The sequence below is a fragment of the Pongo abelii genome, chromosome 3, assembly GCF_028885655.2.
Source record: "Pongo abelii isolate AG06213 chromosome 3, NHGRI_mPonAbe1-v2.0_pri, whole genome shotgun sequence".
Taxonomy (NCBI): domain Eukaryota; kingdom Metazoa; phylum Chordata; class Mammalia; order Primates; family Hominidae; genus Pongo; species Pongo abelii.
Genome location: NC_071988.2, coordinates 181,319,195 through 181,342,414, shown reverse-complemented (window position 1 = coordinate 181,342,414; position 23,220 = coordinate 181,319,195). Strand labels below are relative to the sequence as shown.

General features: G+C 37.1%; 1 protein-coding gene across 35 annotated transcripts in view; it reads right to left on the bottom strand.

Annotated features, from left to right (window-relative positions):
• RAPGEF2 (Rap guanine nucleotide exchange factor 2) overlaps nucleotides 1–23,220 on the bottom strand; it is a 257,227-nt gene that overhangs the window by 3,589 nt on the left and 230,418 nt on the right. For 16 of the 35 annotated variants that reach the window (XM_063723706.1, XM_024246096.3, XM_024246097.3 and 13 more), the window contains 13 exons: nucleotides 18,133–18,290; nucleotides 17,248–17,488; nucleotides 14,658–15,041; nucleotides 13,495–13,706; nucleotides 13,281–13,404; nucleotides 12,628–12,651; nucleotides 11,363–11,586; nucleotides 9,687–9,896; nucleotides 6,163–6,315; nucleotides 5,264–5,386; nucleotides 3,532–3,757; nucleotides 2,388–2,947; nucleotides 275–580 (listed from right to left, as the gene is read on the bottom strand). In XM_063723706.1, coding sequence (XP_063579776.1) covers nucleotides 275–580; nucleotides 2,388–2,947; nucleotides 3,532–3,757; nucleotides 5,264–5,386; nucleotides 6,163–6,315; nucleotides 9,687–9,896; nucleotides 11,363–11,586; nucleotides 12,628–12,651; nucleotides 13,281–13,404; nucleotides 13,495–13,706; nucleotides 14,658–15,041; nucleotides 17,248–17,488; nucleotides 18,133–18,290 — 2,945 coding nt within the window. The remainder of the gene's footprint in view (nucleotides 1–274; nucleotides 581–2,387; nucleotides 2,948–3,531; nucleotides 3,758–5,263; nucleotides 5,387–6,162; nucleotides 6,316–9,686; nucleotides 9,897–11,362; nucleotides 11,587–12,627; nucleotides 12,652–13,280; nucleotides 13,405–13,494; nucleotides 13,707–14,657; nucleotides 15,042–17,247; nucleotides 17,489–18,132; nucleotides 18,291–23,220) is intronic. The other 19 variants (XM_024246100.3, XM_024246101.3, XM_024246103.3 and 16 more) reach the window with 5 other exon arrangements.

Genomic DNA, 23,220 nt, shown 5'->3' with positions numbered 1-23,220 from the left:
AAATCAAGTCATATAAACACTGTATTTTAAGTGACTCCCTCCATAATCTTTGGCATTTTTAAAGCGATTTAAGGAAACACACACACACACACACACCACAAGAAAGCAGTCAACAGCCGTAACCCTAAATTTGGAACTCTGAATATAGTGTACTTTGTGTAGTGTATGGTTAGACATAGCTGACTGCAGTGTTAAGACAACAGAAATGCCTTGGGAAGCAGCGTAAGTGAACACATCTAACTTGGAGGTTTTAGGAATATTTATGTGCATATACCATCCTCCTCGGTGGAAAACCCTTGGGACTGATAGGGGGCGAGGCGCGGGTCCGACTCGTTCGGTTTATGCCACTGAGGTTTGTTCACAGGCCTGCTGCTGGTGGGATGCCCATGTGGCTGCTGTACGGATGAAGGCCCAGCTGTGTCGGAGGATCGTGCGACCATCCGCGATCTCTGAAGGGCCACGTTGTAGTCTGGCGGTTTCCTGGCGGGATGGGAGTGCCCTTCTGGAAAGTCAGTAATGGGAATTCCAATGTAGCCGGGAGGGGTGGGCGGGGGCTCTCGATACCTGCCCTCCTTTCGCGCTAGAGTAGAAACAATGCACCAGCATTAAAAACTAGTTCATGCCACAAAATGTATTAAAAATATAAAAATAATGATTAAAACAGCATCCACGGTGTAGCAGCTCATGTGCATTGTGTGGTGTGGGTTGGAGGCACGGTGTGAGGCAGGCCAGGGAATGCATGTCACCTAAACCACATTTCACAACGGCTTATCTCTGTGTGTGAAATAACTGGTGAGAGAAGCTGCTAGTCCATCTAAGTACTGTTATCTTTAAATGGGCTGCTTGTCCATTTATAATGGTCTGTAACTATAAAACAGTAAGATTAAAACCTAACCCCTGGATTTATTGGAAAGACTGAAGCACAGGAAGAACCTAAGTACACAGCACTATGCCTAGAACCTGTTTGTGCTTGGTACAAGTTCCCTTTTTCCTCTCTGCCTGCCGGATCTGCCCTCTTTCTGGGCATTTATCTTTACCAGGCAGAGAAGCAATTCTAAATCACTCTCGGGTCTCAGGACTTCACTTACAGAAACAGTGAATTAAAATAAATTTGGAAAAGTCGCACAAAGGATACCAATTTAAAAACTCTAAAACTATTACTATAAAGTGTCTGTTTTTCTTAAAATCCCTTTATTGATGCTCATGACCTAGAATATGAAACCTGTATAGGCCAGTAAAACTAAAGTTTCATTTTCTTGAACTTTTAAAACTCAATTGTTAGGAACTAAAAATCATTCTTCCTTCCTTTGCAATAAAAATTCCGAGTATTAGTTGTAAGCACTTGAAAAAGTCCAACCTAAGAATATTTACTAACTGTTTTCTCCTTATTCATTGTAAAAGGATATTAAACTTGAAATCTACCCATGACTATTTACATGGCTAAATAACTACGATTTTCCTACTAATAAAAGTAATGTCTGTAATGATTATACTCCAGAATTTCTCACTCTACAACCTATCATCTGTTCCTACACTTCATCTATATAGACGTTAATTGTGCCATAGAAAATACATCTCAACAGGACTGAGGGAGCATGAGAGCCTCTTCTAATAGGAACAGCAGCAGCAAGAGCTTTCATGTACTTAGTGAATCTACTATCTGGGCACTGTTCTAAATACTTTGCATAAATTTCCTTGAATCCTCACACGAACTCTATTAAGTATAAATTATTAAGCTCATTCTACAGATGAGGAAACAGGCACTGTTTTGTATTTTACCCAATGTCACAAAACTAATAAAGTGGCAAAACAGGGATTCAATCCCCAGTCCACCTGACTCCTAAGCCCGCGCTCTTAGTCATTACACGATTAGCACCTTTCCCTCCTTCTACAGTGTGCACAAAGAATTGCTTATCAAGAACAATGTGCGTTCAGAATAAAAATCAATGGAAGACTTTTAAATATACAAAGTGCATATAGTTCTAAATACAATCAAGAGAACAAAATAGAAGAATAAAAGATATAAAAGAGTTTCAATTAAAGAAAAATTTCTCCTCTATGAATAACAGGAATCCATCCTGATTTTCAGGTTAAGAGAAAAAAATTAGATTAGATAATATCCACAATGACAATCTACTCATCCTGATAGCTAAGATTTATTGAATGTTTCGTTATGTAGGAATAGATCTGTAGGTACCTGATCACAAAACCTGGGCTCTTAACCACTATTGATTTCAAAGACCTTAACACACCACTAATTTGGAAGTCCTATATAGCAATGGAGAAAATGAGGAAAAGAACCAACAAACACATAATTTTACTATTGTAATAAATTACATTGAAGACATGATCCAGACATCACAAAGTCCCCCAATTTTAAAGCTTACCAATGAGCCCCTTTGTAGTACTTGATGCCACAGCTATGTGGGCAGGCATGGGGACAGGCTTGGTTTCTTCTGTGGTCACAGACGTTAGGCTACTGCTTTCAGCTTCAATGGAAACGTCCTTTCCACCTCTCCGCTTTATTGTGCCTGTGTCACCTTCTGAGTCTTCTCCCCAGTAACCTGTGGAAGATGCCCAGCTTGCTCGGGACTGGGCTTGTTCAAGGCTCTCTCTGCTTTGATTTTGCCTGTTATACTTTGTGCTATGATCAGAAAACATAATTTGGTCCATATGGCTACTTGATGCCCATAAACCTGCAGGATCCCCTGAATAATCAAAGTGAGTATGCCCGAATGGAAGAGTCTCCCAGCTTCTCTGGTGCTGGATCGTCTGTATATTATCATGGGAGCCACTTGAGCATGACGTCCAGCTCCCACGGCCACTGTCAGCAGCATCAAGTGACGCGCGATCCCCCTGATCCTGGGAAAGTTCCTCTGTACTTGGAGAAGAAATTACTGTAGCTGTAGCATATAAGCCTCGGCCCTCGGACATTGGTGCATAGGACCTAAGTGGTTACAAGAAATGGAAAAGAAAAAAAAAAAAACAAGATTGGTAACTAATTCACCTATGATAAAACCAAAATACCCTTTTTCCTAGAAAGGTAGCTTGCTTTCATCCCAGAAACAGGATAAAAGTAGCACTGAATTGCCTTATATTGGCCAGTTCTGCCACGTCTAGCCTTCTGACTTTTATCATTACTATAAAACAGGCATGCGGGAAAAGAACGGAACGTGCCATAAAAAAAAAAAAAAAAAATTCCCCAACAACATTAAGGGTGGCTCAATATAATTTGATTATTTCAGGAAGGCAGCTCATACAAAAGAACTGGGATGGATCCTACAGTCAGCCTCTGCCTTCAGCACAGAACAACTGTGTTCCAGTGAAGAATAAACTTAACTAAAAAAGCAGTCTGCTTAACAAAAATAACATGATACTTAGTGTAGAGATTGTGAAAATCAGAACTGGGATGGGAGAAAAATTCTTAGGCATTATGTAAAATAAATAAAAACAAACACTGGAAGAAAAGACTCATTATTAAAAGAGAGATGGAAAGATAAATTCAAAAGAACATTAAAAAGAGCCACCTACCCCAAGCTATACTGATCAGGTTCCATCATGGTCCGCCTCTCCATCCTGCCCATCCCTAGGTTTGTTTCCACGATGCTGACAGAATGCCTCTGGCGCCTCTCATCGTGCAGTGAGACTGGCACTGAGTCAAAAGACGAATTGCTGACAATACTGGATCGTGAAGAAATTTCACTGTGACCAGAATCTGAAAAATTATCCACAGTACCACTGGGAGCCAAAGTATAGCCTGCATGAGAAATATGACCGTATTAATTAGACTCTCTAGGTTTATAACATCAAAGGGAAGTCTACCAAATAGAAGCAAAAATAAAATGCAGGCATAGATATCTCTATAGAAGTGGGGAGAAAAACCCCATTTCACTTGTAGAGACCACATGACTAAGAGACAAATGTTTTATTCTAATGAAGCTTAAGTTGTTTAATCAAAGTTTAGAGAGGAAAAAAGAAAGTATCCTACAAGCTAGGAAAAGATGCAGAAAAGGCACCACTCGACTATTCTTAGCTCCCTTACCTATATAATTACACTATTAGTCTATAGAAAAGAAACCATGAAGAATAACGGATCAGATTTTAAAGTATGTTTTTTTTCAAAATGCAAAGCCACTGATCTTGTTTTCAACAGTTTTCAATTTTTAGAACTTGTATGGCATAGACTAATTCAACTGGAAATACCTGTATCCTACCTACAATTTTAAGTAAACATATAAACAAAAAGAATAAGAAATAAGACCTGAAGATGTCTTTGAATTTTTGCCATTTGGTTTTTCAATATTAATATTGATTGAATCACATAAAAGCCAATCGTTTTGAAGGAGTTAATGGGCACTTTTCACAAGATCATTACTATAGAATATCTAAACAGATGTCCACTTCTTGGTCTGAAAGGACCCTTAACTCTCTTTTGTTACTAAAAATAATTTTGAAAGTCACAATGGAAGGGGCCTATCTTGATTTTTTTGTTTTTGAGATGGAGTCTCCCTCTGTCACCCAAGCTGGAGTGCAGTGGCGGGATCTTGGCTCACTGAAAACTCCACCTCCTGGCTTCAGGCGATTCTCCTGCCTCAGCCTCCCGAGTAGCTGGGATTACAGGCGTGTGCCACCATGCCTGGCTAATTTTTTTTTTTTTGTATTTTTACTAGAGACACAGGTTTCACCATGTTGGCCAAGCTAGTCTCGAACTCCTGGCCTCAGGTAATCAGCCTGTCTCGGCCTCCCAAAGTGCTGGGATTACAGGCATGAGCCACTGCACTCGGCCCTATCTTGATATTTTTAATGAAAAAAATCCAAATCTTCTTTCTCAATATTCATTTTTTTTCTTGTCTACATTACTAGGGATCTCATGTTACTTAAATATTGATTTTATCTTATATGCAATGCTAATTTCTTCAATGCCACTTACCTAAGAAAAATTAAAATCTAGAGCATCTAAATGTTGCCAGTTTAAGTATGTTCTTTCAGTATATTGGTAATTCCTGATTTATTTTTTAAAGGCTGCACAGGTCTTGATAAGATTTAATGTGTTCATTTATAAAATGTCTTTTTATAAAACCACACTGCAAGTTCTGACAGATAAGATTTAAAGCCTTCCCTGAACAGTCTGCTTAAAAAAAAGTTTCAGAAAAATAAATCACTCAGATGGAGCACTTGACATTTGGAGGAATTCTCCCATTTTCATTAACTAATGAGATGATTCCTCTCTTTCCCACCCCATTTTTGGTTCTATAAACCCCACCTATCCCATAGGTCCGTGGTGCATTGTTATTCTTGTTACTGTTCTCACTTCCAAGAGAAGAGGAGGAACTGGTTAAGTCCAACTGCCCGGAGCCAAAAGATCTCAGCTGATTGCCACTGCCACCTAACAACAGGATGAGAAAAGAATTGAGATGCATCCATGTAACAAGGACAGGAGAGACTGATACCCATACAAAATGCACAGATGTCTGAAATATCTACCAAGTAAAGCAATACCTGTTGCGTCAGTGAAATTTAACAATGTATTAAAAGCCCTTTTGGCCTTCCTTTAGGGAAAACTAAGTCCTAGCCATTTATTATTGGCTTACACTCATTCAGTTAAAAGGGTAGGAGGAGGAAGTAGCTTGAAGAGTTATGCAGCAGAAAATTACCTACTCTTTTAATATGAGAATGTATCAACATAAGGAGGCGACTCTGAGTACCTAAAATATAGTCTCTTTAAAAATAAAACCAGGTAGCAACCAAAAAGGTAATCAAGACCTGTGTTAATACAATGAAAAAATAAATCAGGAAGATATTAGTTTTTTATGTTTTCAAAGCCCTCTTCTCTGTACTAATGTCATATAACTAAAGTTAGTTAGAACAAATTGTAATATAAAAAATTCTTTGTATATTTATCATGAATAAAAAGTAAATGTATTTTTAAAAGGCTTCTTATAGTTATAAATTTAATACTATTTATTGTAAGTATAACATTTTTAAAAACCACCATTCTTCCAAATTTATAAACTGAGGGAAAAAAAATCCATTGGGCATTACAAATGAGCTCATTTTAAATTACTATAATGTTAAGAATTATGTAATACATTACTCTGGAATTTATTATAGCCAAAATGTATAGGTTTCAATACAAGAAAACAAAAAGTAATTTAATTCTACCTTTCCTTGGAGAACTCTGGGGAGAAGTAGGAGGAGAAGAAAGCTGCGAAGATGCATTTGATACTGTATCTTCAGCCTGTTTCTTGTGACGTTCCAAACTTCCTTCTTCAGACAAAGAAAGAATTTTTTTTAAAGCTTGTGGAGAGTTTATGCCTATAATAGAAAAAAAAAAAAAAAACCTTAAATATGTATTTTCAAGTCTGAAAATAAACACCATTTATGAATAAAAAACTTTTTTGTGTTAAGATTTAGTATCATTACACTAGATTCAACCTATTTACAATCTAAATGTTCTTTGTACTCTTCATGGTCCACACAGTAAGTGCCTACAGAAGGCAATGAGATACCCGTAGTTTGGTTTCAGACTGATATCTGCCACAGTACCAGAAATATATCGCTTTTGATATTTTAAGTTAGATTCTAAACTTTGAAGTAGTCACCATCTTTATTCAACAATATGTTAGGCAACAATGAAGAAAAAATGGACAATTTGGAAACACTGAATTTAGGATGGAAGTGGCACAGCTAGACATGTTATTATTAGAAACCAAATTTGAGTTGGAAACTGTTTTGTATCCTTGGAAAGGGGTAGCTCAAGGGAAGTGAGAATAAAGGGAGAAGAGTACAGAGTCAGGAGCTAAGAGGAGCTAACTAGGAAAGTGAATGAAAGCGCTCTAAGGAATTCCATGCAGTTAATACTTGATCAAGTAAACAGATGAAAGAGAGGGGCGGAAGAGACCATGAAAATGCTGTGTCACAAAACCTTGGAGGAAGGTTTCAGAAGAAGGAAGTGAGCCAGCACCACGTGTAGGATCCAACAGGATGAGAGTGGAGGAAAAATTATTCTATATGTCAATGTAAGATGATTTCCCTCCTCAAAATTATTTTTCATAAATGAGGAAGTTACACTGAAATATTTTACAAAGCCTCTCATATTACTATGAGGCACTCTCAATTTTATTTTGAACAACAGAGAGATATTTGGGAAGGCACTACAGCCTGAAACTACCTCAAATTAGTGTTAGCAAAATTTAACAAAGATTTAATCCTTCATTTCACTTCATGTAAGCAGTTTGCTGTTGTTTTAATACAATCTTTTTTAAAAAAAACTTTTAAAGCAATAGTTTGATTACATGTAGAAATCATATACACAGGAAATAAAGCTAATTGAATGGGTAGTTTCGATCTGGAAAAAATTTCCAAGGCCAGCATCATACACAGATTCAAAAAGTACTATCTTTCAAACCACGTTGGATGGATGTGAAGATATTATGCCTGAGAAAGCTGTGTGAGATACTTCAAAAGTGGTCCTAGTGATGACAAAGACACCAATGTTAAAGATGTAGAAAGTATATAGAACAAAACTATTTCATGGACTGGAGTGGGGGGAACACCTGCAGCGTCTCTAAATTAGTATTTTATATACTGTGACTTTAAATGTGTATGTTAAAATAAATATAAGACAACATATGATATTTCATCCACATTTCTAAAGTTCATAAATGGAACTAAAGACATTTTGAGAGCTACGGCTTCAGAAACATGGGGGATATAGAGCTTTATACTCAGACACATCTACATTATATTAAATATGGCTAATAGGCATTTTTAGCTAAAGTGAAGACTGATAATCTTCCATATGAGAAGTTCTGCATAAAAACGATACAGACTGCAGGGGATTCAGGAATGCATGCATATTCAAAACATAATATATAAAGAAACACATAATTCAATGTGTTTGTGATGAGAGGATCAACACAAATATTTGAAAGGAGAAATGTATCAAGGAAAGGCGTTCTTTTCTTACTCTCTCCCAATATCAATAAAGAGGACACTTGCTGATCAGATGGAATGAGGTGAGGATACAGAGAATGTGAGGGGTCTACAAAATGACTCTCACCCAAGCCATACAGATGGGCTGTAACTGTGCAGGGACTTAGCTATCAACACCCAATTTTATCTAAGTAAACACTTCGCTATCTATCTCTCTATATCTATCTATCTAATCTATCTATCTATCTAATCTATCTATCTATCTTATCTATCTATCTATCTATCTATCTATCTATCTATCTATCTATCTATCGACAGAGTCTTGCTCTGTCGCCCAGGCTGGAGTGCGCTGTAACTGTGCAGGGACTTAGCTATCAACACCCAATTTTATCTAAGTAAACTCTTTGCTATCTATCTCTCTATATCTATCTATCTATCTAATCTATCTATCTAATCTACCTACCTACCTACCTACCTATCTATCTATCTATCTATCTATCTAACTATCTATCTATCTATCTATCTACAGAGTCTTGCTCTGTCGCCCAGGCTGGAGTGCAATGATGCAATCCCGGCTTATTACAATTTCCATCCCCCAGGTTCAAGCAATTCTTGTGCCTCAGCTTCCCAGGTAGCTAGGACCGCAGGGTTGTGCCATCACGCCAGGCTGAGTTTTGTATTTTTCGTAAAGACGGGGTTTCCCCATGTTGGGCAAGGTGGTCTCCAACTCCTGGCCTCAAGTGATTCACCCGCCTCAGCCTCGTGAAGTGCTGGGATTACAGGCATGAGCCACTGCGCCTAGCCTACTATCCCTTTATTTTTAATAATTTATTTTTTATTAATTGTTTCATTCATATATACATAGAAAAAAAAAGAAGCTGTACATTTTATGAAAGATTATTGTGTTGTACCACTTCCACAAAGAGGCTAAACTACTAGATATTTTTCTTTCTTTTTCTTTTTTTTTTTTTTGAGACGAAGTCTCGCTCTTTTCGCCCAGGCTGGAGTGCAGCAGTGCGATCTAGGCTCACTGCAAGCTCTCCCTCCCGGGTTCACGCCATTCTCCCGCCTCAGCCTCCCGAGTAGCTGGGACTACAGGCGCCCGCCACCTCGCCCGGCTAATTTTTTCTATTTTTAGTAGAGACAGGGTTTCACTGTGTTAGCCAGGGTGGTCTGGATCTCCTGACCTCGTGATCTGCCGCCTCGGCCTCCCAAAGTGCTGGGATTACAGGCGTGAGCCACTGTGCCCGGCCGATGTTTTTCTTTTAGTAGGAAAGATGAAGTGTAATTTAGTTCTTTCATATTCAGGAGTTAGTTGTTTTATTTTTCCCCCTAAGTTATAGAATCAGTGAGTCAACAAATAAGAATTTACCTTCAGACAATTCATTTAACTTAAAAATATTCTGCTTAAATCCCAGCAGTTCGTTGGTTGTAAAGCAAAATCAGTTTAAATAATGTAAATGAACAAAGCATCTTCTGCGCTTAGCAAAAATTAATAGACACATAACTTCTCTATTAACACCCTGTCATAGCAAATTAGCATGATTAAACGAGATATTACTTATAAAAACAACCCCTTCCATTGGCAAAGTCAGGTTTAACTTGCTGAGTGTTCATGTTTTATTAGGAGCTAATAATTACAGAGAAACTCAAATATATTAGACAAAGTTATCCAAGACAAATTTTTTTTCCTAATTTGCAAACCATGACAGTGAATGGCACCAAAAAAAGAAATGAATGTAATCACTTACCAAAAGGTGGGAGATCCTTTACGGGCACTTTCTTCCGTGAAGGATAAAGGGACACGGCGGGAACCTGCAGTCCCTGGTTGATTTTATGTGCTGGTGGTGGCTGCTGCTGGGGCTGTGGCAGGGACTGAGCTTTCTGTTGTGACCCTGCCCTTGGAGCTACTGGAGAGGTCTCAGATTTGACAGGCTTTTTGTCACCAGGATTCTTAGGCACTGATAATTGTTTGGGTTTGAAAATAGAACAAAGAATTTTAGATGCTAGTAGGTATGTAGAAGATAATTCTAGAACTGTGTGAGCATTTTCTGCAGTTAGAATACTAAATTAATGCACACCTTTCTTCCTGTTGCCTTTATGAAGCACAGAAAATGGACAGGGGACCATAGTTACAGAAAATATTAGATATGTGGCAGGACAAAGGTATCTATTTTATGAAGTCAGCAATCTCAAAAGACGATTATACTATTAAACACCCCATTAAAAATATAGAAAAATGTGGGTAGTTCAATATGTTATATCCATGTATATGAAAGACACAAATACATGATAAAAGCTACAACAGGAAAGTCATCAGGCACTATTTTTCTAAAACGGTGTCCCAAATTGTTTGACATGTATGTGCTAAGTTTTTATTTAATAAATGCTGTCAACTGCAATCTATTTACTACCACATTCCTAGGAGGTAGAATTATCTATGCAAGCAAACAGTAGCCAATAATGCTTGAGTATTATACTGAGTATATATTTTGTGGTAGATAAATGGCAAAGCAATTTAGGACAATTAAATGTTGTATATGTAGCATTTTAATATTCAAAACTCAATGACATATGTATGCTTCCTCCCTTTTACACGCCTGGAAACTAAGGATTAGGGAGGTCAAGTAACTTGCCTAAGGCTGCATTGCTAGTAAGAGGAGACAAACAGGATTTGAACTCAGAGACCACTCTGACTCCAGAGGACAAGCTCTTCACCATGACACAGTGCTTCTACAGCATCCTAGGTAAATCTAATAATCCAAATCTACTCAAATCACCTATCTAAATTAAATCCTACAGAAGACATCTTCAAACCTGCCCATAAAAGACACAGGTGTGTACTGAATGGAAAATGCCTTTGGTCTTGTAAGTCAAGATGCAGATTTAGAAAAAAAAAAAACTGCCCCATTTATAGATTAACCAGATTTTTAAAGGCTATTGTGGTTCACTGTGGAGCAGAATCATTGCTCTAACTAACTGGTAGTTGAATTTGTTGTTGGGTGTTGTCTGGGCTAGTGGTTAAAAGGCAGCCAGCACACCCAATTTTATGCCCTGACTCCCCTCAGGTTGCCCATACTTTGGGGGTAGCTTTGTGAGAACATAAGACATGTAAATGGGAGCCATATCTATATATGCGTCTGTTGCATGTGTACTGGTTGTGTCCAGGTGAAACTAAAGCAATGGGTTGCCTTAGATGTGGACAGTGTCATCCTCCACATACTAATAACCCAGTTGACATGACGGCCTGGCCGTGCACAGTGCTACCCAGTATTCAATATTAGCATTCTAGGGAAAGACTAGTATATCTCAGGATTGCTAGCTCCCCCTCTGCACTAAGCCTTATTTTGTCACTGCCCATACCACTGCACAGGAAACAAATCTGCATTCTAGCCAAAGTCTGCAGCCACTTTAAGGAAAAACTCACATGTGTTGGTTGCTGGCTCACACTGCAGAGATAATGTCTGAAGACTCTCCTCGTCCATTTCTAGCTCCAAATTGGAAAGGTACTGCTTCACTTTTCGAGCCATTTGGGCATCTTCGTAAAGCTTTTTGGCATTGAGAAAGGAACTACGACGTACCCGCTTTTTATGACCACCTGTCTGAGCAACATCTAGCACTGTTGCATTTGTACTACCCTGGCTGAGAGACCTGGAAGATGAAAAGGTAGATATGCAGCTCACTCTAGCATGGGAGTACTTTATCTATGTAAAACGTGCCAAGACTGATATTAATATTCTATGTTCAAAAGGTCACATGCCTCATTCCAGTGAGTAAACTGTTACACAGGAATATAGAATACAGATTTTAAAAATTTAAAGAATATTATACATAATATACATATAAAAATATATGTTTGGCACCTGTTCAGTTCCAACTAGGAAATTCTACTTTTCACCTCTATAGAGTTAAGGCAGTTCTCTCACAGGTGCCAGAAAACAATAATTACATATAAAAGCTCATGCAAGAATACACAGCTATAATCATTAAGATTTGCAACATTAAAATTACTTCTCCTAAAGAGGATATTATACATAAATTTAAATAAAATTAGCTACAATGTTCACAATTGTCTTCTTATTCCTTGAGTTGAATGTGGTGAGTTTTTAAAGTAATACAGTCAATCTGTTAATAAAACAATCATGCAAATGTAAACATATATGTATGGAAACCATTCAGCATATGAATTGTTAAGAATTATTTTTAAAAAGGATTGGTTTATACAGAATGAAAATAGTAGTTAGTTGAGCTGTAAAAAATTTGGGTTTAACACCTGGGGGCACCTATTTTATATTAAATATATTTATTTCTCACATATCTGTGAAATATTTTAATTGCACAATTTTTCCTTCTAATATCCTTCCTCCCCTCCCCCTACTTTGAGCTTTCTGCATTTCAAGACACACCAATTATATTAAAATAAAATATTTCTAAGAGCTCAGAAAAACTGGCCTATAGTTCCCCAGAACAATCATCAATCATTTCACAGCTCTCATGGATCATGACTTCAAAAGCAAAAGCCCCAACGGATTAAACTTGAAGTCAGTTTGCCATCTGAAATTCTGCTACAGCAAGAGGGTTAAGGAAAAAAAATGCAAAAATGCAAAGCATCAGAAAATACAGCAGGTAAGAAAACAATGCAATGAGCAGAATAAGAACTGTGTGTGGGTATGCAAGGTCTCCACCACTTACCCCAAACTCCGCCATTTCTTCTTCCTGTAAGTGAGAGCCATGGAGATTGAAGCATGGGTGTAGAAAGAGAGACAGAAAGATCACAAGCTCAGAAAGAAAGGACTAGACTTCTGATAAGCAGTTCTAGAAGCCCACAAACATTAAACTGCATAATCACCTCACACACGCAACTTTACTAGAAATATTTTTCTGGCTTAAAAGACAAATACATTTAAATTTTTTGTTCTAGAATTAAGACTGACTTTTCTCTCTTTCACTGAATTAATCACTTTTTACTACACTGCTAGCTAAATTTGTTGTGTGGATATTGAGACAAGACTATTGGGGTATTTACATATTTTAGTGCATACTACTAGTTATGAGTTTTAGCTCTACAAGTCAGTGTTCTGAGTAATAAGAAACAAATAATTGTGACTACTACACTGAGAATGTCTGAAAGACAAACTGTTTTTACTGACAGCCGAAAGAACACTTTATACAGAATAAGACATTTATTCCAAATTAGAGCTCACAGGTGATTCTCAGCACATCCTACTATAATTTCTGCCATACTACAAATATAAATACTCAAACTTTTTAAAAATCATTTATTGGGAAGCTCTAAATTTAACCTTCTCTACTCTCACACGTGTCACTGAAGATGACATACTCACCGAGTCCTGAACATGAGGGCAGGGTCCATGTTCACCGAAGCCATTCGGCCAACGTGACGAATTTCTTTTGCAATCATCCTTAGCTTCTCAAAATTGACCAGCCCGTCTACTTTTGAGTCATTTCCTGAAATTGACAGAGAAGAAAAAGGAAATCACATGGCATTTATTCTGTGCTTCTCCAAGCAAAGATGGAAACCCTCTGCCTTATGTTTACCTTCGTGAAGGAAGGTGAGATCCTTTTTGATAACTGGGAATAGAGGGATTATGGGAGGTTGTAGGTTTTGACTATTGAGAACATTGCGATATTTTGCCATGTTTCTGGAAGGATCAAACAGGTCTTGGAGATCTTGAAATAGTTTTTCGTATTTATTGGGAAGTTTCTCCCAGGTCGTTCGCAGTCTTGCCACTGGTGCCAGGTTTAGGCCACTGAGAGGAGAAAAAGAAACGTGGTATAACAACTAAAGTAAAATAGTGTACAGATTATTTATTGACATATAACATCTCTATGTTTATGCTTTATATGCATAACAATTTACAGAAGGCTGCATAAGAAACTGTTCATGGTAATTCTGGGGAATGAAATGGCACAGGGAAGTAGGGTCAGGGTCAAGCCAAGGCGTTTTACTCTTCTCTTCCCTATAGACCTACTTCATCTGTTTACTATCAGCAAAACCACTTGAATATAAGTATTGATGCTTTGTTTCCATACACAGCAGTATGTACACATAGCAGTGCTTAGCCCATAGCGGCCATTTGATAAAACCGACTCAGCAAATATCCTCTAGTAATAAAATAAAAATAAAAGCTATGAGAGTAATGAGAGGATGACTAAACTCCCAGACAGAGAAAATGACTAATAATCACCCTCAACATCAATATAACTAATTGTTGCCATTTTTTTTCTTCTAACCTCAATCTAAGCTCTTAAAAAAAGGGAAGAAAATTAACATTTCCTGGCCATCTGCTTTGTGCTATTTGATGGAACTCCACATACATTATATCATTAATCTTGTTGATAACTCTTTGGGGTATTGTTATTTCCACAGAAAAATAAACTGATATTGAGAAAAGCTGAAACAAACTTTAAAAAAAAGTGGGGGATATAGATTTTCTGAGCTCCAAATCAGAACTTCAGATGCTACCAAAATGTTTCCTGCTTAATGGCTTCTTCAAATTTCTTCAGGTTAACACAGCTGTTTTTTTGATACGAGAGATTTTAAATTAAGGATTAAGGTTAGGATTCAGAGAAAAAGAATTGTCCCTTATGAGTCAATTAAAACCTACTGCATTTATACTAATTATACGATGTTCCTGGACTGATACATATTTTAAATCTGTGAACTGAATTGAATCTTCAGAAAAAATGTGCTCTCTTACCTAATGATTGCAAACATTGAGTTAAAATTCTTGCATTCCCTACAGTGCAGTGCTATCTTGATGAAATGCTTAATGATCTTCATCCTCTTCAGCTGGTTTGTTTCTCTGAGAATTTCAGATGCTACCCAAAATGTTTCCTGGTTAATGACTTCTTCAAATCTCTTCAGGTTGGCACAGCTGGTTTTTGATCTGAGTTTAAATAAATCATCTATATATTCAGTAGGTTCAATGTTGCGAAAGAGTTCAAAATTTCGCATAGAGAGCTGTGTGGCAACTTCCACAGTGCTGAGCTGAAGGAGGGAAATTTGACTCTCTCTCAACAACTCCTGAGCATCTTCATCTGAACAAAGAGTTTCTGTTTCCATGTTGTTTTTCAGATAATACCTATGAAAAACAGAAACATATCAGAGTCAAAGCCTAAGCAGCAATCTCATGATATTCCTTGAAAGAATAATGCTACTGTTTATGGAAAGTTTGAGAGAACACTGATTTGAATTATGGAAGATTTCTTTTCAACTAAGACAGACAGCGCAGCTGCTATCTCAGTTACCAGGTCATAGAACTGTCTATCCAGAAGTAGGTGGTAGAAACAAACAAATCACATGGAATTTCACTTGTACTAGTTGGACTTTCTATCCTTTCTTTTCCTGCTTTCTGAAGTATTTTACCCTTTTTGCTAAAAATAACAGAAAATAGCCACATTTTTAGTTTAAAAAGGAACTAGGCCCTAAGGCAGGAAGCAGGAAAAGATTAGACCCAAGTAGGTCATCACTCTTATTTTCCCAATAATCTGTGATTATTGATGGGCCCAAATTGTAACAATCCTGGTTTACTTATTTATTCAAATACCTAAGAAACCCTAAGCTACTTCCCTCTATTTGATCCTATGAATAGCACAATCCTACAACAGGTTAACTTTAAAAAATCTGGATTTTCATAAAAACTCTACAGGTAAGTGGATAGTAGGTATTACACTTATTTGTCAGAATAGGCAACAGGCTCCTAAAGGTTGACTAGTTAATGCCAGTGCCAAAATGAGAACACAGGGCTGGAGCCCCTTTTCCTTTTAGGCAATTTGTTGAAAATAGCATTAAGATGTTTGTTGTGCGCATGCACGTGCGTGTGTGTGTGTGTGTGTGTGTGCAATTTGTTGAAAATAGCATTAAGATGTTTGTTGTGCGCATGCACGTGCGTGTGTGTGTGTGTGTGTGTGCAATTTGTTGAAAATAGCATTAAGATGTTTGTTGCGCACATGCACGTGCGCGTGTGTGTGTGTGTGTGGTGTGGTGGTATTTTTTGTTTTTTGTTTTTTAGACACATGCTTTCTCTGTGAAATTCCATAAACGAAAAAACAGAATGAGCACAGTAGGGGCCCTGCTAAAAGGTTTTTTTTTGTATATTTCACCAAGGCAAACACATATGACAGAAAATATATACTTTGCGCCCTTGACTTTCACAGATTTAACATTCTCCATTTTGATTACTCATGAAGCCCATGACGGACCTATCTATATTTTTCTTCAACAATGAATGTGAATCATGAATCTATAGCTCAGTGGAGCTCTGTAAAACTCCATCGTGGTTCCAGATATATCAATGTGCATTGAAATGATAATTGGAAAAAACAGAGCTACTAAAACAAAACTATTTGCTAGTGTTTGAAAACAAAAGTGAAGAGGAATAGGAAAATTATAGTTGATGGCAAGAAAGTCAAAGGTTTGAATGAATTATATCCTGGTTTAAATCTATAACATGAAAAAGTCAAATACAGTGAAACACTCCATAAGTTAAAAATAGAAAGAATATGATTTATGGAACTGCTTAATTTTCAGTGTAGAAACCAGCCATTATGAGAACCAAAACAACTATTTTCTTTTTCAACTTTCACTTATTGTGACTTGAAGATAAAGTTACATACATCTAACAATGAAAATATCATTGAAGAGAATGATAAAATCAGACACAACAATTTCTTGCAAGTAATATGTGTGATACAAGCACTTCTGCAGCAAAGGACTGAGCTCTGTAGTAAGTAAAGTTTGGTTTCAGAGTTAAGAAGTGTATTTCATAGCATAATGTACAATAATGTACAATAACAGGCAGAAGTGGCCAACCACATTGTCACAGATGTCTCTGCCTAAACTAAGGAAACTCCTAGAAAAGTTGGGTATGCAGGAGCAAATGACACTAGAATATGATTAGAAAATGTGTTTGTGAATGTACATATCCAAAGGGAAGACAGCACCAGGGTTTAACCCTGTGACTTTATGTCAAGCATACTCTACCCTTCCAAACCAGGACCCTAAGGCAAGCATGAGAAGTTGCAGCACGCATTTTGGAAGTCAGTAACAACCTTCAGGTCATAGCGCCCTTGAACAAGTTCCTAAGAGATCCTTGTTAGGGTCAGTAGTCGACTGTGTACATTTACTTTCATACGGTAATTCTTGGTGAAAGGAAAAAAAAAACAACAACTACTTTTTAATCGCAGGGACACTTATTTAAAAAACACTTTGAAAATTGCTCATCTCTTAGACTTTGATGTGGGTTTGAAGAGGGGATAAAGAAATCCAGTAAGGTAGATAATATATACCTTCCACTCAGTTGTATTCTGTCAGCAAGTTTGGAAAGCTGATCTGGAAGTCTTCTTTGTTTGATTACTCCCTCAGGTGTGACAGAGACCTCACATAGTGAATATTGATCTGCTGTGGCAGTAACAGCAAACTCCCTGATAGCCTGAATGACCACTTCCTTTGCTGTAGTGTCCTTACTGATCATGATGTAGCGGCTTTGCTGATCAGCCTTAAAAACCCTTAGCACTTGATCTGGCAAGTCTGGGGGAAAGAAAAGTCACACACATAAGTAGAAAGAATTTTAATATATGGCAATGCAATTAAGCAAAGTAATCAGAAAAAAGCTCCTTAAGAAAAAGCAATGCTGAACTTTCACCTCTCCCTTACTCTAGGTCTTCCTCAAAGAATCAATCTACATGCTGTTTTGCTGCAAGAACACACCTTTCCCTAAAGACAACAGATTGAACTACAGACAGCTGCAAGCACATCAGTACACAACAGTAGCACTCAAGACTGTCATGCTGGCATCAAAGAAATAAAATTTAAATCCAGAGTTAATCTTTATTATATTGAAAAGTCCATTAATTAGACCTAAAATATGCCTCTTACTCTATCTATTTGATATGATTTAGTAATCATGGCATGGGATGTGTTATCTTCATTTTATGAAAGAAGAAACAAGTTCAGACAGATAATTTGCCTATGGCCATATAAAAATACTCTGCTGAATGTAAAGAGAACTGGTTCCAACACCTGATTTCAAAAATCTTGAAGTTTAAGTTTCATCCTTACTCAGCATCTGATATAATCCATGCCAAATGAAGAGAGATAGATTTAATACAACCATTATGTTAGAAATAAAAAGATAACTGTAAGAAAACAAAAGAAGTGTTGGTGATACTCACCAGGCGTAGCACTGAAGTCTAAAATGCGATGATGTGACTGCAATAAATCAGGATTACTGGATGATAAGGTTCCACTGACAGGCAATGCAGTTGGGATGTGCTTTGTCTGCCTTAATCCTACTATGCTGTCATCTTGAGACTGACCAATCCCAATATCACTGAACAAAGAGGAAAATTAGAAAATTATCAGCAAGTTAAAAAGTTGTACGTCATCACTATATAATAGACACAGACCAAAAACCATATTCCATTTTTTTTGCAGCTAATGTAAAAACACCATTAATAAATTTGGTTGAAAACTGCAAAAGCAACTACTGCTTAAGTGTATCCAACTCATTTTGCTGTTTTTGTTTTTTGTTATGTTTGTTTTTAGATATAGCATCTTGCTTTGTTGCTCAAGCTGGTCTTGAAACTCTTGGCCTCAAGTGATCCTCCTGCTGTGGCCTCCCAAAGTGCTAGGATTACAGGCATGAGTCACAGCACCCAGCCTCATTTTGCTGTTTAAGTGTATAGTATGTTTCTCTAAAACCTACGGTTTTTCTTTCTTTCTTTCTTTTTGAGATGGAGTCTCACTCTGTCGCCCAGGCTGGAATGCAGTGGCGTGATCTCGGCTCACTGCAAGCTCCGCCTCCCAGGTTCATGCCATTCTCCTGCCTCAGCCTCCTGAGTAGCTGGGACTACAGGCGCCCGCCACCATGCCCGGCTAATTTTTTTGTATTTTGAGTAGAGACAGGGTTTCACCATGTTAGCCAGGATGATCTCGATCTCCTGACCTCGTGATCCACCCGTCTCGGCCTCCCAAAGTGCTGGGATTACAGGCGTGAGCCACCGTGCCCGGCCAGACCTATGGTTTTTCTAAGTAGATAAGCCATAAAAAATATTAGTAGTTTCTCAGCATAGAAATATATTTAAAAAAAAAATAAGTTCTAGCTTCTGATGGAAATGGATTTAAGAAAAAGCACATTAAAAAGAATACATTCATCTCACTCAACTGATAGTTCTGCATCAGAATGATAAATTATTTTATAATCTGACCTTCAATAGTTGAAGAAATTGGGTAAAATGAAAAGAGGAGGAAAAAAATCCAAAGTGTCTTAATTTTATTCTCGATGTTTTAGAGAAAAAATGAGATCACTATGCAGTCAAATGTAAGGAGACTGACACAGACATTATTTCTTGATTATACAGAGCATTAAAAAAAAGTGGTGCATGGTGACATTTCCTAGCATCAAAGAAAAGCCAACAGAAATCCAATGACTCACTTTTAATTCTCTGATCAAAATTTCTAGCTACACATTTAAGTATCCAGAGAAATACTGGTTATTATTGACAGTGACAAACTCATTTCCATTTATAAAAAGCCTGTTACTGTGAACTCTTGAAACATGATTTAATAATATGTAAAAACTATTTCTAGATTTGAAGGGTCAACTGTTTCCAAAACAAAACCTCAAATAAAGCAATAAGCAAACACACACAGAAATAACTGGGGTCACAAGAAAATGGTTATAGCTCAGACTAGTTTCTATAAACACCTTGAAATAAGAGGAAAATTATATTAAGGTTGGAATATAAACTAAGGTGTCATAAATAAAATGAAATTTAGCATTTATTAGTCTTTTCACACATTAGGGCTTGATCATAATAACTACTATTTTTAATGACTATGCTAAAAAAATAGCAACATTTCTTCCCTTTACTTTTTTTTTTGAAAATGGAAATTATAGAGGCAAATAAGGGCAAAAACATTTTTTAAAGACAAAAAGTAAAACTAGAGACAATTTCACATTATACGAAAAAGACACTTGCACATGTTTTGTTTAGAGCAGCACAATTCACAACTGCAAAAACATGGAAGCAACCTAAGTGCACATTGACTAATGAGTGGATAAAGAAAATGCATTTATAGCTACACCATGGAATATTACTCAGCCATAAAAAGGAACAAAATAATGTCTTTTGCAGCAACTTGGATGGAGCTGTTGGTCATTATTCTAAGTGAAATAATGGTGGAAAACCAAAATCCCTATGGTCTCACTTATAAGTGGGAGCTAAGCTATGAGTAGGCAAAGGCATACTGAGTGATACAATGGACTTTGGAGACTCAGAAGAGGAAGGGTGAGGTGGGGGCCATGGATTAAACAAAGCTACACATTAGGTACAATGTATACTACTTGGGTGATGGGTGCACTAAAATCTCAGAATTCACCACCACTATATAATTCACCCATGTAACAAAAAACCACTTGTACCCCAAAAGCTATTGAAATAAAAAAAATTAAAAAAAAAAAAGACAATTTCAGTGTGAATTATTTCAAATTCATAGGTCAGTCTGGGACAAAATTAAATTTCTATTTAATCATATAACAGGCATAAAGACTAAAAGTATTAATATTCTGTAAAAGATGAAAACTTTTACGTTAGTGGAATTTTATTTTTCAACTATATAAAGCAGTCTCTGCCAAAAACCTGCTATGTAATATATGACATGAGATCATTTTTATGGGCTCAGGACAAAGCATAGCTGGCTGGGCCACTCCAGCACAAAAGGCTACAAATATTAGCATCTTGCAGGCACACTCAACCTTTTTTTTTTTTTGAGACGGAGTCTCGCTCTGTCGCCCAGGCCATAGGCTCACTGCAAGCTCCGCTTCCCGGGTTCACGCCATTCTCCTGCCTCAGCCTCCCCGAGTAGCTGGGACTACAGGCGCCCACCACCATGCCCGGCTAATTTTTTGTATTTTTAGTAGAGACAGGGTTTCACCGTGGTCTTGATCTCCTGACCTCATGATCCGCCCGCCTCGGCCTCCCAAAGTGCTGGGATTACAAGCGTGAGCCACCGCGCACTCAACCTTTAAGAACCATTTCTCCACAACACTTTAACACCTTACATGATGAACTGCCTTTCTACTCTGTTTCTTTTTTTTTTTTTTTCTACTCTGTTTCTTCATTACTCACCTACATCTCTGTCATCCAGACATGCAGCCACTCTTGGATTGAAACTATTTTATATCCAAGACCTAATTCAGAAATGTCCCTTTCTGGGCACATCCTCTTATGATTCTACCTCTCCAACACTTTCCTTGTTACTGAAATTGTCTTTCGATCTTCGCTGGTTTTATAGTGTGCTGACTTACTCCTTCTTGTCTCTGGGTTCATTAGTCTTTTTCTACTTACTTGGCAGCCAAATCTGAATTCTGGGAGCTCATGCCCCATGTTCTCCTTCCTCTCTATGCACATCACCCGATTGTGCCTACCTTGCCAATTTACCATTATCTAGCATCTTAGCTTCTCTAAGGCTGATAATGTTTGAGGCAAAAACTCAACAGTATACTCTATCTAGACTTCTCTAATTGCTAGTTTAGTAGCTTTGTCAAAAAAAAATCTTCATACACAAATGATAATTTATAGAAAAATTTAATAGCTAGTATAGTATAAATCAAGTCTGTTAACAATATGATAGATCCTACAGCTTTGTGAAACTTCCTTTAATTATTTTTCCTTTTCAATTGCATTACACATATGATTTCAAATAATTTTCATGATTAAATCTTTAAATGAGCCATATATTTTCCTAAATACAAATTATTTAAGATGTTTCCTCAGTGTTTTAAAATCAACACATCTAATCATTCTTTTTCTTTTCCCTTGTCTAGCTTTTGAGTATTTTTAAATACACACAGAACAAAATTATACATAGTATTCTCATATCGTGTTCCTTTCCAACATCCAGTATTGCTGATGGATTACATCCCAGTTCTTACATGTCACATTTCTATTTATACTTGCCAGGGTCATACCAACTTTTTTTAAAGGTTCTTATTTAACTCATGGTCAAATATGACTCTAAGATCTTTTTTTGTTATTGTGCTGTTAATAATTCTGCATTTAGGACTGGGTGTGGTGGCTCATGCCTGTAATCCCAGCACTTTGAGAAGCCCAGGTGGGTGGGTCATTTGAGGACAGGAGCTCGAGACCAGCCTGGCCAAACAGCAAAATCTTGTCTCTACTAAAAATAAAAAAAATTAGCCGAGCATGGTGGTGCACACCTGTAATCCCAGCTACTCAGGAGGCTAACGAATGAGAATTGCTTGAGCTCAGGAGGTGGAGGTTGCAGTGAGCACATCACAGCAATTTCACTCCAGCCTGACTGACAGAGTGAGACTCTGTCTCAAAAAAATTAATTAATTTTAAAAATCTGCATTTAGGTAATTTATTTTTTCATCCATTTAAAAATAAGCTTTTCATCAACAAGGGTTATTTTAAAAATTGATTCTTATTTTCTGTAAATGCCAGGTGCCCTAATCCATTGTCTCTTAGAAACTTACTCAATATAAATACCCTCTTGAGCCTATAAATACTACTCACTGCTTATCCTTAGGACTCTGCTATAGAAGACTTCTTCAGCTGATACAAAACCACCAATCATTACTCTATAGTTTCATTGGGACAACTCAACCAATCAATAGTATATTTTAAATCACATTTCTCTAATCTGTGGATGAAAATTTTATCTGAAATGGAGTTTTCTTAAAAAAGATCTGAAACGGAATTTTTTTAAAAAAGAAAAAGAAGTGTTTGATATAGTCCTGCATATCTACTGCATGTCTTTAGACCCATTAAATTATCAAAGAAAGAAATTATATGTTTTAAAGTTATTATCTAACACTGTAGTTTGGGGACTATATAACTAAATGTGGCACAGTGAGAAATGGTTGACAGTAATCAAGTTTTATAAAACATCCCTAGACTCAAGAAGGAACTAAAATGAAGAAATAAGCAAGCAAACAAGCAAGCTTAAAAAGCATCAGAAATACCTGCAATTTTGTCTAGCCTGGCTGAGCTCCTGGCATAAATAAATAACCAAGAAGAAATTCAAGAATACACCTGATATTCTGACTACTAAGCTGACTAGGAAAAATGAAAGTTCTGTGCTTGGTTGTTGATGCCTTGACAGTAATTAAATAACTGAAAATACAAGAAAGAGGGGAAAATAGAGAATGATAGGGATGAATAGTGGCAACTGGATAAAGCAATGACTTGATTGGTAAAGAGCAGATGCTGTTGGTAAAGAAGATACCCAGAAAC